The sequence below is a fragment of the Carettochelys insculpta genome, chromosome 9 (assembly GCF_033958435.1).
Source record: "Carettochelys insculpta isolate YL-2023 chromosome 9, ASM3395843v1, whole genome shotgun sequence".
Classification (NCBI taxonomy): Eukaryota; Metazoa; Chordata; order Testudines; family Carettochelyidae; genus Carettochelys; species Carettochelys insculpta.
The window spans coordinates 2,483,117-2,495,852 of NC_134145.1; the positions used below are offsets into that span (position 1 = coordinate 2,483,117).

At 52.8% G+C, this 12,736-nt stretch overlaps 1 protein-coding gene across 2 annotated transcripts in view; it reads left to right on the plus strand.

The window, feature by feature from the left end:
- The first annotated feature begins 3,383 nt into the window (after window positions 1-3,383).
- Window positions 3,384-12,736, plus strand: part of DMAP1 (DNA methyltransferase 1 associated protein 1) — a 46,152-nt gene continuing 36,799 nt past the window's right edge. The window contains exons 1-4 of one of the 2 annotated variants that reach the window (XM_075002487.1): window positions 3,384-3,503; window positions 7,545-7,654; window positions 10,591-10,682; window positions 12,205-12,400. In XM_075002487.1, the coding sequence (XP_074858588.1) occupies window positions 7,553-7,654; window positions 10,591-10,682; window positions 12,205-12,400 (390 nt within the window). In that variant the 5' untranslated portion in view covers window positions 3,384-3,503; window positions 7,545-7,552. Of the gene's footprint in view, window positions 3,507-7,544; window positions 7,655-10,590; window positions 10,683-12,204; window positions 12,401-12,736 lie in introns of both variants that reach the window. The other variant, XM_075002486.1, reaches the window with a different exon arrangement.

The window sequence follows — 12,736 nt, forward strand, 5'->3', positions numbered from 1 at the left end:
TGTTCTCGGTGTCTGCTGCACGCAGGACAAGCAGTGATGGGCTCCATCTGCTGCCAGAGATTTAGGTTAGACATCAGGATTTGGAAAATCTTTCTAAGGCTCAAGGAGCTACGCTCTGGAATAGGTGCCCCCTCCCCACCCCCCAGGAAGCTGTGGAATCTCTGAGGGTTATGAAAACAGGTGGGCTGAATGCCTGCTGGCGATGGTCTCGATCCTGCCTCAGCACAGGGGTTGGGTTAGATGACCTCTCAAAGTTCCTTCCACTCTTCTACAGCCACCATTCTGTGCTGGCACCCTCCATTCCAGTGGGCCTTCTCTGACTCCTCTCCAGCTTATCAACACCCTACTTGAAATGCAGCCACAGCATTGCCAAACATGGAGGTAAACTAACTGTCCTCCTCCTCCTTGATATTCCTCCCAGGGTAGGGGTCATTCTTTCAGCCATGGCAGCATGCTAGGAATTAATGTCCAGCTAATTATCCACCAGACCCCCAAATCTTTCTCAGAGTACCTGCCCTGCAGGAGAGCGTTCCCTCTCTTAGCAGCAAGGCCTGCGTTCTCCATTCCTAGCTGCACACAGTCACCCTTAGCTACGTTCAACTCATATTGTTGGGTACATCATCACTTCTGGGAACAGCAACATGCTGGCAGTCCATCTTCCTGGTCTGGATTTAGCATGCCTAATGAGGACAGCCTAAATCAAACTGTCCTCACACCACCGTCAACCCTGGTACTCCTGGCAGTCCTCAGGAGTAAAGGAAATTGACGGGAGAGTTTCTCCCATCGGCCTCCCCCTGGGTGGCAAAAATCGATTTCAGATACTTCGATTCTCGTAGCTGGCCTTACGTATCTAAAATCAATTTTTCCTCTGAGTCTAGACCAGGCCGAAGTGTACCCATTTACCAAGCAAGCTCGATTGCTGTGAATTAGTGACATCCTCACTATTCCCCGCTGGTGAGGCCTATGTAAACTTTGCAGTGAGGGCTTCATGTTTTTTTCCAGGCTCCTGATAAAACATCACAGGCAGGGCCAAGCACCGCCCTCTGCAGGACACCAGGGAAGGAGCACCGCTCTGTGACATCGGACAGCTAGCCTGCTCTCAGGCCGGTGAGCCTGAGCCCTGCTCATTTCACATCCTTCTAGCTTTGTAATCAAACTGTTGTGCAGTACAAGTTAAAGTCTGTCATGTCAACACTATCTTTTCCCACAGCTGCAAGCTTATCAAAAATACCAAGTTAGTTCAACAGAATCTGGTTGCCATGAGCCCATGCTGGCTGACATTAATAACATCACTCTCCTTTAAATCTTGAGTAATCAACTCCTGAATTCACTGCTCCCTTGTTTTGCCAGGAATTTAAGTCAGGCTGGCAGACCTGTAATTACCTGGCTCATCCTGTTTATCCTTTTTAAAAAATTGGCACAGTAGCTGTCTTCCAGCCTTCTGGAACTTCCCTGGGGCTCCAAGACTTATTGATCAGCAAGGTTAGCAGTCCACTGAGCTCCTCAGCCAGCTATTTTAAAACTTGGCTGTAAGTTCTCTGGATCTACTGGTTTCAAAATGTCTGACTTCAGTAGCTGCTATTTAATACCCTCCAAAACTACTACTGTAGTGGGCTGGAAAGCATGTTAACACCACCATGCAGTATGACAACATCATCAATTTTCTCCCTGAATACAGAACACGCCTGCTTTTTCCACATTACGGTTAACAGCCCTACCTTTTCCATCTACTAATGAACCAATGCTATTGCCAGGATTCTTTTTATTCCCAATATATTTTAAAAATCTCCTTCGGACTCCCCTTAACCCTGCCAGCCATAGATGTCTCCTGATGTCCCTTTGCTTCCCTTATCAATTATTTGTAATTGCCGGCTTTTGTCTCCATGCTGTCTTGGCTGGGGTGTGACTTGGGACAGACAGAGGTATGCTGGTGTGACGAAGAGGAGTTTATGAAGATTTTATTCCTCTTCTTCGGTTGCCTGTGTTTTCTGATGCCCTGTAGTGTGAAGCGAGTGCCTCAGTTTCCCTGGACACAGCATCAATGCACAATTGTAATGGGAGTTTCAGTGTGATGACTTCTCACAAATACACAATGACCCTCCAAACTCTTTGTATCCCAGGCAGCCAGGTGACACCTTTCTCCCCCTGAAATAGGAGGAAGGGGGGAGGAGGGGGCGGGCGGGTTTGAATTGGAACTAGGCATTTGGAAAGGGGGCAGTCTCCTCTGGCTGGAGAGGGAGGAAGGGAGGGAGGGTGGCCAGGGCCAGGCTCGGGGACCCCCCCCAAGCCCTTCTCCCCAAAACGGATTGTACTGATGGCTCCTGGTTCCTGTGCTGAGCAGCAGTTCTAGGCTCTCCCTGCGGCCTGAGTCAGGCCTGAGTGTGGACGGGGCGCAGGGCGGGGGACCCCGCCCTCCCTGACAGCTGGACCCAGCCCTGCGCTGCCAGCGCCCGGGCTGCTACCGGCACAGCTCGCCCCGGTTCCCAAGGGACAGAAGCGAAACCGGCAGAGGGACCCCCCGAGCATCACCTGGGGCGGACCGCCCCCCCCCCGCGCGCATCACCTGGGGCGGACCCCTCCCCCCCGCGCATCTCCTGGGGCGCACCGCCCCCCCCCGCGCGCATCACCTGGGGCGGACCCCTCCCCCCCGCGCATCTCCTGGGGCGCACCGCCCCCCCCCGCGCGCATCTCCTGGGGCGGGCCGCGCGCATCTCCTGGGGCGGACCCCTCCCCCCCGCGCGCATCACCTGGGGCGGACCCCTCCCCCCCCGCGCGCATCACCTGGGGCGGGCCGCCCCCCCCCCCCCGCATCTCCTGGGGCGGGCCGCCCCCCCCCGCGCGCATCTCCTGGGGCGGACCCCTCCCGCGCATCTCCTGGGGCGGACCCCTCCCCCACGGCTGGCGACCCTCTAAGGCCACCTCTTGATGGCGGGCGGCTGCCGGCGGCTTCTGGCTCCGCCCCACGGGGGGGAGGGGGGAAGGGAGGTGTCGGCAGAGGGCTTTTCCCGACACTGTCCCGCCGGGCGGCCTCTCCCGACAGAGCGGCTGGAGGGATTGAGGGCCCTGGGCCCCGGCCCCGCCGCTCTCCGGCCCTGCTCCAGGCGCGGGGCAGCGCTCAGCCGCGACCGCAGCTTCGCGGCCGCCTTACGCAGCCGCCCCGGGACACACGCGGGGGGGCGGGGCGATCGGGGGCGGGGCCAGGGGCGGGGCGAGCGGGGGCGGGGCTAGGGGCCCGGCTGCGCACGTGTCTGCCGGCCCCGCCCGCCTGCCCGGCGTGGAGCGCGCTGAGCGGAGCGGGGCGGGGCGGGGCCGGCAGAGCGCGCGGACAGCTCGGCCGGGGGGCGGGGCCGGATCTCACCGCCCCTTTCACCGACCGCGGCCCCGCCCCCGCCCGGCCGTCACGTTCCAGCCGCTAACGGCCCCGGCACTTCCGGTTCGGCGCTGGGGAGAGCGGAAGTTCCCCGCGTCGGACCCCAATCGCTGCAGCAGCGGCCCCGGACCAGGTGGTGAGAGGAGCTGGGGGGCTCTGAGGATGGAGCTGGGGGGAGGGGCTGGGGGGCTCTGAGGATGGGGCAGGGGGTGGGGCTGGGGGCTCTGAGGATGGGGCTGGGGGGAGGGGCTGGGGGGCTCTGAGGATGCGGCAGGGGGCAGGGCTGGGGGGCTCTGAGGATGCGGCAGGGGGCAGGGCTGGGGGCTCTGAGGATGGAGCTGGGGGGAGGGGCTGGGGGACTCTGAGGATGGGGCTGGGGGGAGGAGCTGGGGGGCTCTGAGGATGGAGCTGGGGGGAGGGGCTGGGGGGCTCTGAAGATGGGGCAGGGGGTGGGGCTGGGGGCTCTGAGGATGGGGCTGGGGGGAGGGGCTGGGGGGCTTTGAGGATGCGGCAGGGGGTGGGGCTGGGGGCTCTGAGGATGGGGCTGGGGGGCTCTGAGGATGCGGCAGGGGGTGGGGCTGGGGGCTCTGAGGATGGGGCTGGGGGGCTCTGAGGATGCGGCAGGGGGCAGGGCTGGGGGCTCTGAGGATGGAGCTGGGGGTGGGGCTGGGGGGCTTTGAGGATGCGGCAGGGGGTGGGGCTGGGGGGCTCTGAGGATGGGGCTGGGGGGCTCTGAGGATGCGGCAGGGGGTGGGGCTGGGGGCTCTGAGGATGGGGCTGGGGGGCTCTGAGGATGCGGCAGGGGGTGGGGCTGGGGGCTCTGAGTTTGGGGCTGGGGGCTCTGAGGATGGGGCTGGGGGGAGGGGCTGGGGGCTCTGAGGATGGGGCAGCGGGGAGGGGCTGGGGGGCTCTGAGGATGCGGCAGGGGGTGGGGCTGGGGGGCTCTGAGGATGGGGCTGGGGGAGGGGCTGGGGGGCTCTGAGGATGGGGCAGGGGGTGGGGCTGGGGGGAGGGGCTGGGGGCTCTGAGGATGGGGCAGGGGGTGGGGCTGGGGGGCTCTGAGGATGCGGCAGGGGGCGGGGCTGGGGGCTCTAAGGATGGGGCGGAGGGGCTCTGAGGACGGGTTGCGGACCTGGGGGGCAGGACTGGCCAGCAATGAGGGAGGTGGCTCTGGGTTGCTGGAGGTGGGGGGGCACAGCAGCCCTTGTGCTCTGGGGAGTGGTGTTCTGGCCAGGCTGGAGCATCCCTGCCTGCAGTACTGCTGTGGGTGGGGAGTGCTCCAGCTTGACCACAGCAGCCCCTTCTGCAGAGGCTCAGCCTGGGAGTGCTGCGGGCAGGGGCACTCTGGCCTGGCTGGAGTAGTCCCTCTCTGCGGTCATGTTGCGTGTGCTGTGGGGCAAGGCTGCTACTGCCAGGCTGGAGAAATGTCACCTGAATCTCTTCCGGGCAGATGTCCAAGCGCTCAGCTTGCAGGGAGCACTGCTCCTGACTAGAGGAGGTTGGGAAGACCGGGACTTTAACAGGGTTCAGAAAAGAACTAGATGAATTCATGGAGAAAAATACATCAATGACAATTAGCCCGGGTGGGCAGAGATGGTGTCCTTAGCCTCTGTGGGAAAGGGTGACGGGATGGGTCACTTGGTGATTGCCTGTTCTGTTCATTCACTCTGGGGCACTTGCCACTGGCCCCTTTTAGGGGACAGGATGCTGGGCTGGATGGCCTTTGATCTGACCCAGGGTGGCTGTTCTTACTATGATCTTCCTACCACCTCTATTGGATAGGCCAGAGAACTTCCCTCAAGAGTTCCTAGGGCAGATCTGTTCAAAGAACATCCAGTTTGAGCTGAAAATGCATCCACCATGACCTAGTGGGCCTCAGTGACCGTCACGGCATCCTAGGGAAATCCCGGCCAGTTGTCGTTTTGGATATGCTCTTTTAGGTGAATCCCCAGGAGAAGGCAGCACTAACAGCCTTTACAGCAGGTGGGGTTGTGTACTCGGGGGTCCGGGCAGGTAACAGGACTGATTTTCACACCTGATCCCTTCTGGGCAAGAGGCAGCTTCTCACTTACAAGGATTTTCCTTTTTTAAAAGTTTCTTTTTATTAGGTTGCAGGGGAAGCAGCACAGCTATGCTGGTGCCTATGAGGAATGTGCCGTAATAATTGTTGTCCTCTTATAGCTGGCTGGGTGTCTGACTGGATATGCAGCCATCCAGGGGCATCTTTTGTACTCTTAGGAGATGGCGATCTAGGAGGGGCTGTTTAACTATTTGGTTGGAGATGGCAAGTCTCGCTGCAGCCACTTGTTCGAATCCCAACATCCCTGGATTCACAATAATTAAGTAAAACACCAGACACTTTCACTGTGTGTAAAGCTTCGGCTAAGACCCTTCTCTATTCTGTGCGGTTATAAAGGTCCAGTGGGATATGTTATTTGAGAGGGGGAGCATTTGGCTAGATACGTTCCCTTATTCAGCTGCTGTGCAGTATACTTGGAAACGGTGGGTGCTGCTTGAGAGAAGGCTGCCTGTCCATTGGTGCGTTGCATATGAAGTTTAAAGTATTTGGTGAATTCTGTACTATTTTATATTGGAAAAGTCACTTATTTCCCTCAGCTTCTCAGTGGTTTTTAGACTTGACCTCTCTTTTCCTTGTCAAAATAATTTGGCCATTTTAAAGATATCCTCTGAGGAGTTCAGTGCTGGCCATTTTCAGAGATGGGTCATTGGGCTGCACATACTTGGCCGTGAGCCGTAAGAAATAAGAACAACCATACTTGGTCAGACCAAAGGTGCATCTCCTATGTTTTGACAGCAGCCAGTGTCAGGTGCCCCAGCGGGAATGAACAGAACAGACAATCACCAGGTGGTCCATCACCCATTCCCAGCATCTGGCAAACAGGTGCTGGGCACCCCAGGCCTGCCCAGCCTGGCTAATAGCCATTGATGGACTTACACTCTGTGTATATATCCAGTTCTTTTTCAAACCCTTTCAAATGCCTGGTCTGCAGAATGTCCTCTGGCCAGGAACCATGTTCCATGTAAGCCGAGCGCTTGGGCATCTGCCAAGAAGAGATTCAGGTGCCACCCAGGTGATTGGCAGTGCCCACAGCTGCCCACAGCTTGTAGCGTGTGTTTCTGTTTGTGACGCGCATGTGTACATGCCTCAGTGCACATAAGAAAATGTATTCCTCACATGGATGGAAAAAATTAGAGGGACCCTCAGCAAGGAGTTCCACAGGTTGCCTGTGCGTTGTGTGAAAAAATACTTCCTTTTGTTGGTTTTAAAATTGCTATTTATAAAATGCATTCGGTGACCCCTAGTTCTTGTGTTATGAGAACAAACAAATAACTTTTCCTTATTTACTTTCTCCACACCAATCATGATGTTATAGACCTCTGTCATATCTCCCTTTGCCTCCTCTTTCTCAGATGAAAAGTCCCAGCCTTTTTAAGCTCTCCTCACCTGACAGCTCTTCCAAAACCCTAATAATTTTTGTTGCCTTTTTGTGATTTTTTTCCAATGTCAAGATATTTTGTTTAGATGAAATGACCACCTTTGTATGCAGTATTCAAGATGTGGGCTACCGGGGATTTATATAGAGGCAATAAGATGTTCTCTGACTTATTTACTCTTCCTTTGTTAATGATGCTGGTATGGCAACCCCTTTGTTCTCTTCCAGGAACAGGTACCCCTCACTGGTACTTCTCATTTTCTGTAGTTAGGCATCTGAAGAACAGAGATGCCCATTTTAGAATCAAATAAAATTTCTGCTGAATGAGGAGTTATGACCTGGTCTGTTTTATGTATGGAGATACACATCTCATAGGGCTGGAAGGGACCTTGAGAGGTCATTGATGCCAGTCCCCTGTCCTCATGGCAGGACCAAGCACCATCCATGACAGGCTTTTTCTTTTTTTTTTAAATCTATTTGCCCCAGACCCCTAAATGGCCGCCTCAAGGATTGAGCTTACAACCCTGGGTTTAGCAGGCCAATGCTCAAACCACTGAGCTCTCTTTCCCCCTGGCCCACTTGTGGTGGAGGTATGAAGGCTATTGGAGATGGCAGGAGATGAGCAAAGTGGTTAATTTTACAGGGAACAATCTGCAGATATGCTCTGTGGCTGCCTGTTGATTGGCCTTTTGTTTTAACTGGTGCATTTCTATCTCCAGAGAGCAAGATGGCGACGGGTGCAGATGTTCGGGATATTCTGGAGCTGGGGGGTGTGGAGTCCGAGAACACGGGAACCATCAACAAGAAGGACATCATCAATTCTGACAAGGTACTTGGGTTGTGGGCCTGAACTCTTTGGCCTAGTCACCAACTTGAAAACTCACATTGATATTTGAGAGCTTTTTTATGTACTGGTCTCATAAGTATCACCTCAAATGTCTAGAACTGAAAAAGATTAGTGGAAAATAAATAGTTCTTATTATTATGGTAGTTTGGACATTTTAAAGGCATATGGGGCATCTTATGCATACTTCCATCTCCTGAGTTCTCTGTGACTTCAGTTACCTGTCTCATAGAAATGTAGAAGTTTAGAGCTGGAAGAGGCCTCAGGAGACAGAGTCCAACCCCCTGCTCACAGCAGGACCAACTTCAACTAAAGCATCCCAGCCAGGACTTGTCAAGTCAGGACTTAAAAACCTGTAGGGATGGAGATTCCACCACCTCCATAAGTAACCCTTTCCAGTGCTTCACCACCCTCCTAGTGAAATGGTTTTTCCCTAATTTCCAACGTATACCTTCCCCCATTGCAACTTGAGACCATTGCTCCTTGACCCTGGCTCCATTGGCTATTTGAAGGCTGCTGTCAAATCCCCCCTCATTCATCTCTTCCGCGGACTAAATAAGCCCAGTTCCTTCAGCCTCTCTGCATAAGTCATGTGCCCCAGCCCCCAGTCATTTTCATTGTGCACCTTGTGTTCCTGAGGATTGTGTTCACCAAATCCAAATGTTTTGTTAGAAATCTAAACAGTCAAATGCCAAACGTGTGACCAAATCAAGAAGAATGGCTGTGGGGTTATGGCTTTGAAATTGGGACTCCAGCGATATCTCTGGCTTGAGCACAGGAGCCCTATGTGACCTTGAGCAAATCGTTTAGGACTTATCTGTAATAAGAAAATTCACAGCAGGCCTCAATTTTCCACCTGTGAAATGGGTATAATATTTTCCCATACTTCACAGAGGCATTGTGAAGCTAAATACGTTAATGCTATGCTGTGGTCAGACACCATGGGGTTGAGAGGCTGACAGACAGGAACTCAAATCCTAGAGAACCAAGAATGTAGTACAGACCCCAGACTGTCCAGTTTGAGCATAAACTATATAATAAAGAAAATGCCACTGCAGTCAATGCATTCCCCATGGAGACATCCGTCTTTTCACACAGAAGGAGAGCTCTCTTCTTTTCAGTGCAAAGACTGATCTAACTAAAGATTTATGAGTTGGTACTCTGCCGTAAAGACACTGTGACTTGTTTTAAAGTTTTATTGAGTACTCAGAACCACAGGGTCTTAAATGCATATGGATCAACATGCTCACTTACAAAGCCAGGGGTGAAGTTTTGGTACAGACCGGTTATGTACTGCTAAGGGAAGTCAGAGACTCCTTAAATTCCTGTCTGTAATGTGTGAGCGATAAAGAGGGCTATGGACGCTTTAGTTTGGGAGACATGCATTGGAGGCCTTATGCAGCCAGTAAAGTTTCTACAAATTATAGATGGTCCTTTCTAATACGGAAGGTAACCCTGAGGCAACTTGATTGGAGAAATTATTATGATGGATAAAGATGAATTTATCAGTGGGCTGGAACTTGGTGTTTGCCTACAGACCAGTGATCATAGTGTAACATTCAATATGAGCAAAGAGAGGACAGCCTCAGTCAGTAAAGTATATACTTGGTGTTTGCAAAGGGCTGATTCTCAAAGCTGAGGAAAATTGACTGAAGAAAAATGTGACAGAAAAATGTGAGTGAAATTTGGGGGCTCTTAAAGAGGTTTGCTAGAGCAACAAAAGCCACAGTCAGAGAGGAGAACTGATTCAAATCCCATCCCAGTTGTGTGACAGAGTGAAGGCAGCAGTGAGGGGCGGGGCAAGCAACATGGAGCAAATGGAGTGAGGGGCAATAGATAAAAATCAACAGCAGTTAGGAAGCTATGCAAGTTAGAAAATAGACAAAGGAGACTAATGTCATAAGGGGGAAAAAATCCCCAGCTGGCCAGGCTAAGGAAAATAAGGAGTTTTAATAGTGTATTAGTAGCCAAAGAAGTTCCAAGAATGGAATAGGCGTGTTACTAGGTGGAGACCTAAAACTATGCTGTTGCAGAAAATGTAGAGAGATCCAATAAATATTTATGTTTTGTATTTGGAAGATGCAGGATGGAGAAGTAGTTTCTAGTCCCTTAGTAACCTAGGAAGGTGTTAAGCAATCCAGGTACTCCACAGGTGTTAAGCAAGATCTCCTAGAAATAAGTGCTTAAAAATCAGCAGGCCTGGATAACTTGCACTTCAGAGTCCTAAAAGAGTTGTCTTGAGATGATCTCTGGCTCTGGTGTTAACTTTTATGAATCTTGGAATCCTGGGATAATTCCAGAAGAATCAAAAAGTTTAATGTTGTCCCAGTGCCCAGAAAGCACTAGCTGGAGGGGCAGGGAGGTGATTTTATCACTGTGTCCAGCACTGGTGAGGTCAGTCCCAGAATGCTGGTCCGGTTCTGCTGGCCACATGTTAAAAAATTGGAGAGGATGCAGAAAAGAGCAACGCCAGTGACTTACGGTTGAGAGAGACTTGGAGAACTCGGTCTGCTTAGCTTCTCAGAAAGGCAGCTGAAAGGTGACTTGATTCCAGTGGGCAAGTACCTCTCTGGGGAGAAAATTCTGGATCCTCAAGGGTTCTTTAATCATCTGGCTGAGCAAGGGCAAGTGGCTGGAAGCTGAAGCCAGACAGAATCAGTGGCAGAATCCAGTCCTCATTGGAACAGCAACGGGGATTAACCACTGGAACAAACTGCCCAGAGAAGCGTGGATTCTCCATCTCCTGATGTTTTTGAGTCAGACTGGTTTAATTTCTAGAAGCCAAACCCTACTTATGTAGCTCAATACATGGATAACTGGGCGAAGTATAATCGCTGGTAAGAGAGAGAGGTCAGACTGTGAGATCTAATGATCTCTTGTGCCTTTAACTCTAAATCTAAATCCTAAATCTTCTCTTTCAGAAAAAATCCAAGAAATCCTCAGAGACGCTGACGTTTAAGAGGCCGGAGGGCATGCATCGAGAGGTTTACGCACTTCTCTATTCGGATAAAAAGTAAGGGCGTGGGGTTCATGCTCTGCACAGTCTCATGGGAGTAGTGGCACCCAGCCATGGCTCTACCCTGTCATTGCCTGGGCTTGTCACACTTTGAATCTTTGACAGATCAGCCCCTAAAATTTAACTCCCTCCATCCCATCTCCACCAGACCCTTTCTCACTTTTGTTTCTTTTTTTAATTTTCTGTCTCGTTCTGAAGTGGGGAGGCCCACCCCTGTGCTGGTGATGAGAAAGGTGCTGTCACCCTACAGCTAATCACCCGGGGAAGTATATACACCCTCTGGTGTCAAATTCCTCTGTGTGTGCCACTAAGAGTAAGAGCCGCTTTTGTTTCCACAAGCATTATGCTGCAGACTCAGACGTTAGGCAGCACTGTGCAACCTAGCCTGGTGATGGGCTGTGGGAGTGACTCTCCTTCATTTCAGTGGCCACAAGATTGTCCTAACCAAGATGGGAGCAGGGATAGGGTAGTTTTGCTAACTGCGGTCGTGTACCTAGAATTTGCGGATGTGCTAACTGAACCATACGAGCACCTCGACTGGATGCAGAGGGAGCACATGGCTCTCCCAGTCAGTATTGTGAGCCATCAGCACGCACCTCCCTTCATAGGCCCTTGCTTTACATGTGTGTCAGTTTAGTATACAAGTAAGGGGCAACGGCATGGATGGAAACCAGTGGAGTCTGGAAACCCTGCATGTGGGCGGCAGTAAACAAAAAATCTCAGGGGCCACACTGAGAACCCTGCTGGGCCGCGTGCAGGCCGCAGCCTGCCCACCAGTGTGTTAGGGTCAGAAGAGACCATCGTGATTTAGTCTGACCTGCACATTGCACAGAACCACTCCTGTAACCCCAGATCCCGACTTTGGGCTGAATTAGGCCAGGGCTACACTAGACCAAAAAAGTCGATATAAAATATGCAGTTGCAGCTATGACAATTGCGGAGCTGGAGCTAGAGTAGTGTAGACCGATTTTTCTGGCCGTTCATGTAGCAGAGCCCTCTGAGAAACTCTCCGGTCGACCTCCCCTACTCCTTACCACAGTGGGAAGTACCAGGGTCGACCGTAGAGCCCTGATGGTTCGCTTTCACGCGTCACTCAGTATGTGTTGTAAATCGAACCCCGGCAGATCCACCCTGAACAAGTGTCTGTTCCGGAAGGCAGAGACGTACTGAGTTATGGCTGCCGATCATGGTTTAAAGACTTCAGTTACAGAGAATCTGCCATTTGCGCTAGTTTAAATATGCCCTGTTTATGCCTGGTGGCTTTGACTCTGCTTTGGAGCATGTGTGTGCTGAGCTTACGTCGATTTGGGCAGGTGGGGAAGCAGCTGCTTCTGCCTAACCCAAACCAGAGTGTCACCCTGAAGCTGTGCATGGTGACTTTGTGTCCTGGGGAGCACAAACCCAGGAATGGGACTTGAACCAGCCTCGCCTGCTGTGCTGCCAGGATCTACGGCAAGGACTCTCCAGAGGAATGCAGTGCAACCTACTGCTTTCCTCAGCCCAGGCCTTGTCTCTGCAGGGATGCGCCCCCGCTTCTGCCGAGTGACACCACTCAGGGCTATCGCACAGTCAAGGCAAAGCTGGGCTCCAAGAAAGTCCGGCCCTGGAAGTGGATGCCCTTCACCAACCCCGCCAGAAAGGATGGAGCAATGTTCTACCACTGGAGGAGGGCAGCAGAGGAGGGAAAGGATTATCCATTTGCCAGGTTCAATAAAGTAAGTGGGAGCATGGGGGGGTTGCCCTCTGCATAGGGTGCCAGTGAGAGCCCCTTTCTCCCACACTCCAACTCAAACTATATTGGGCAATAACACTTTGAACTGCAGTTTGACTTGCCACCGTGTGAGCTCAGGCTGCAGTCTCGCCTGATCCTTCAGGAAAAGTGGGTGTGGAGGGGGGTCTGAGCTTGGCAGTACAACCTGGGTGTGACAGGAGGTGCTGTGGATGGCACAGTAGGGGCACTCGTGTTCCCTCGGTACAAGCACTGGGCCTGGAGCAGGGGTGCAGCATAGCAAGAGGGCTCACATTTTGAATGAAACTTAAAATCAAGCTCT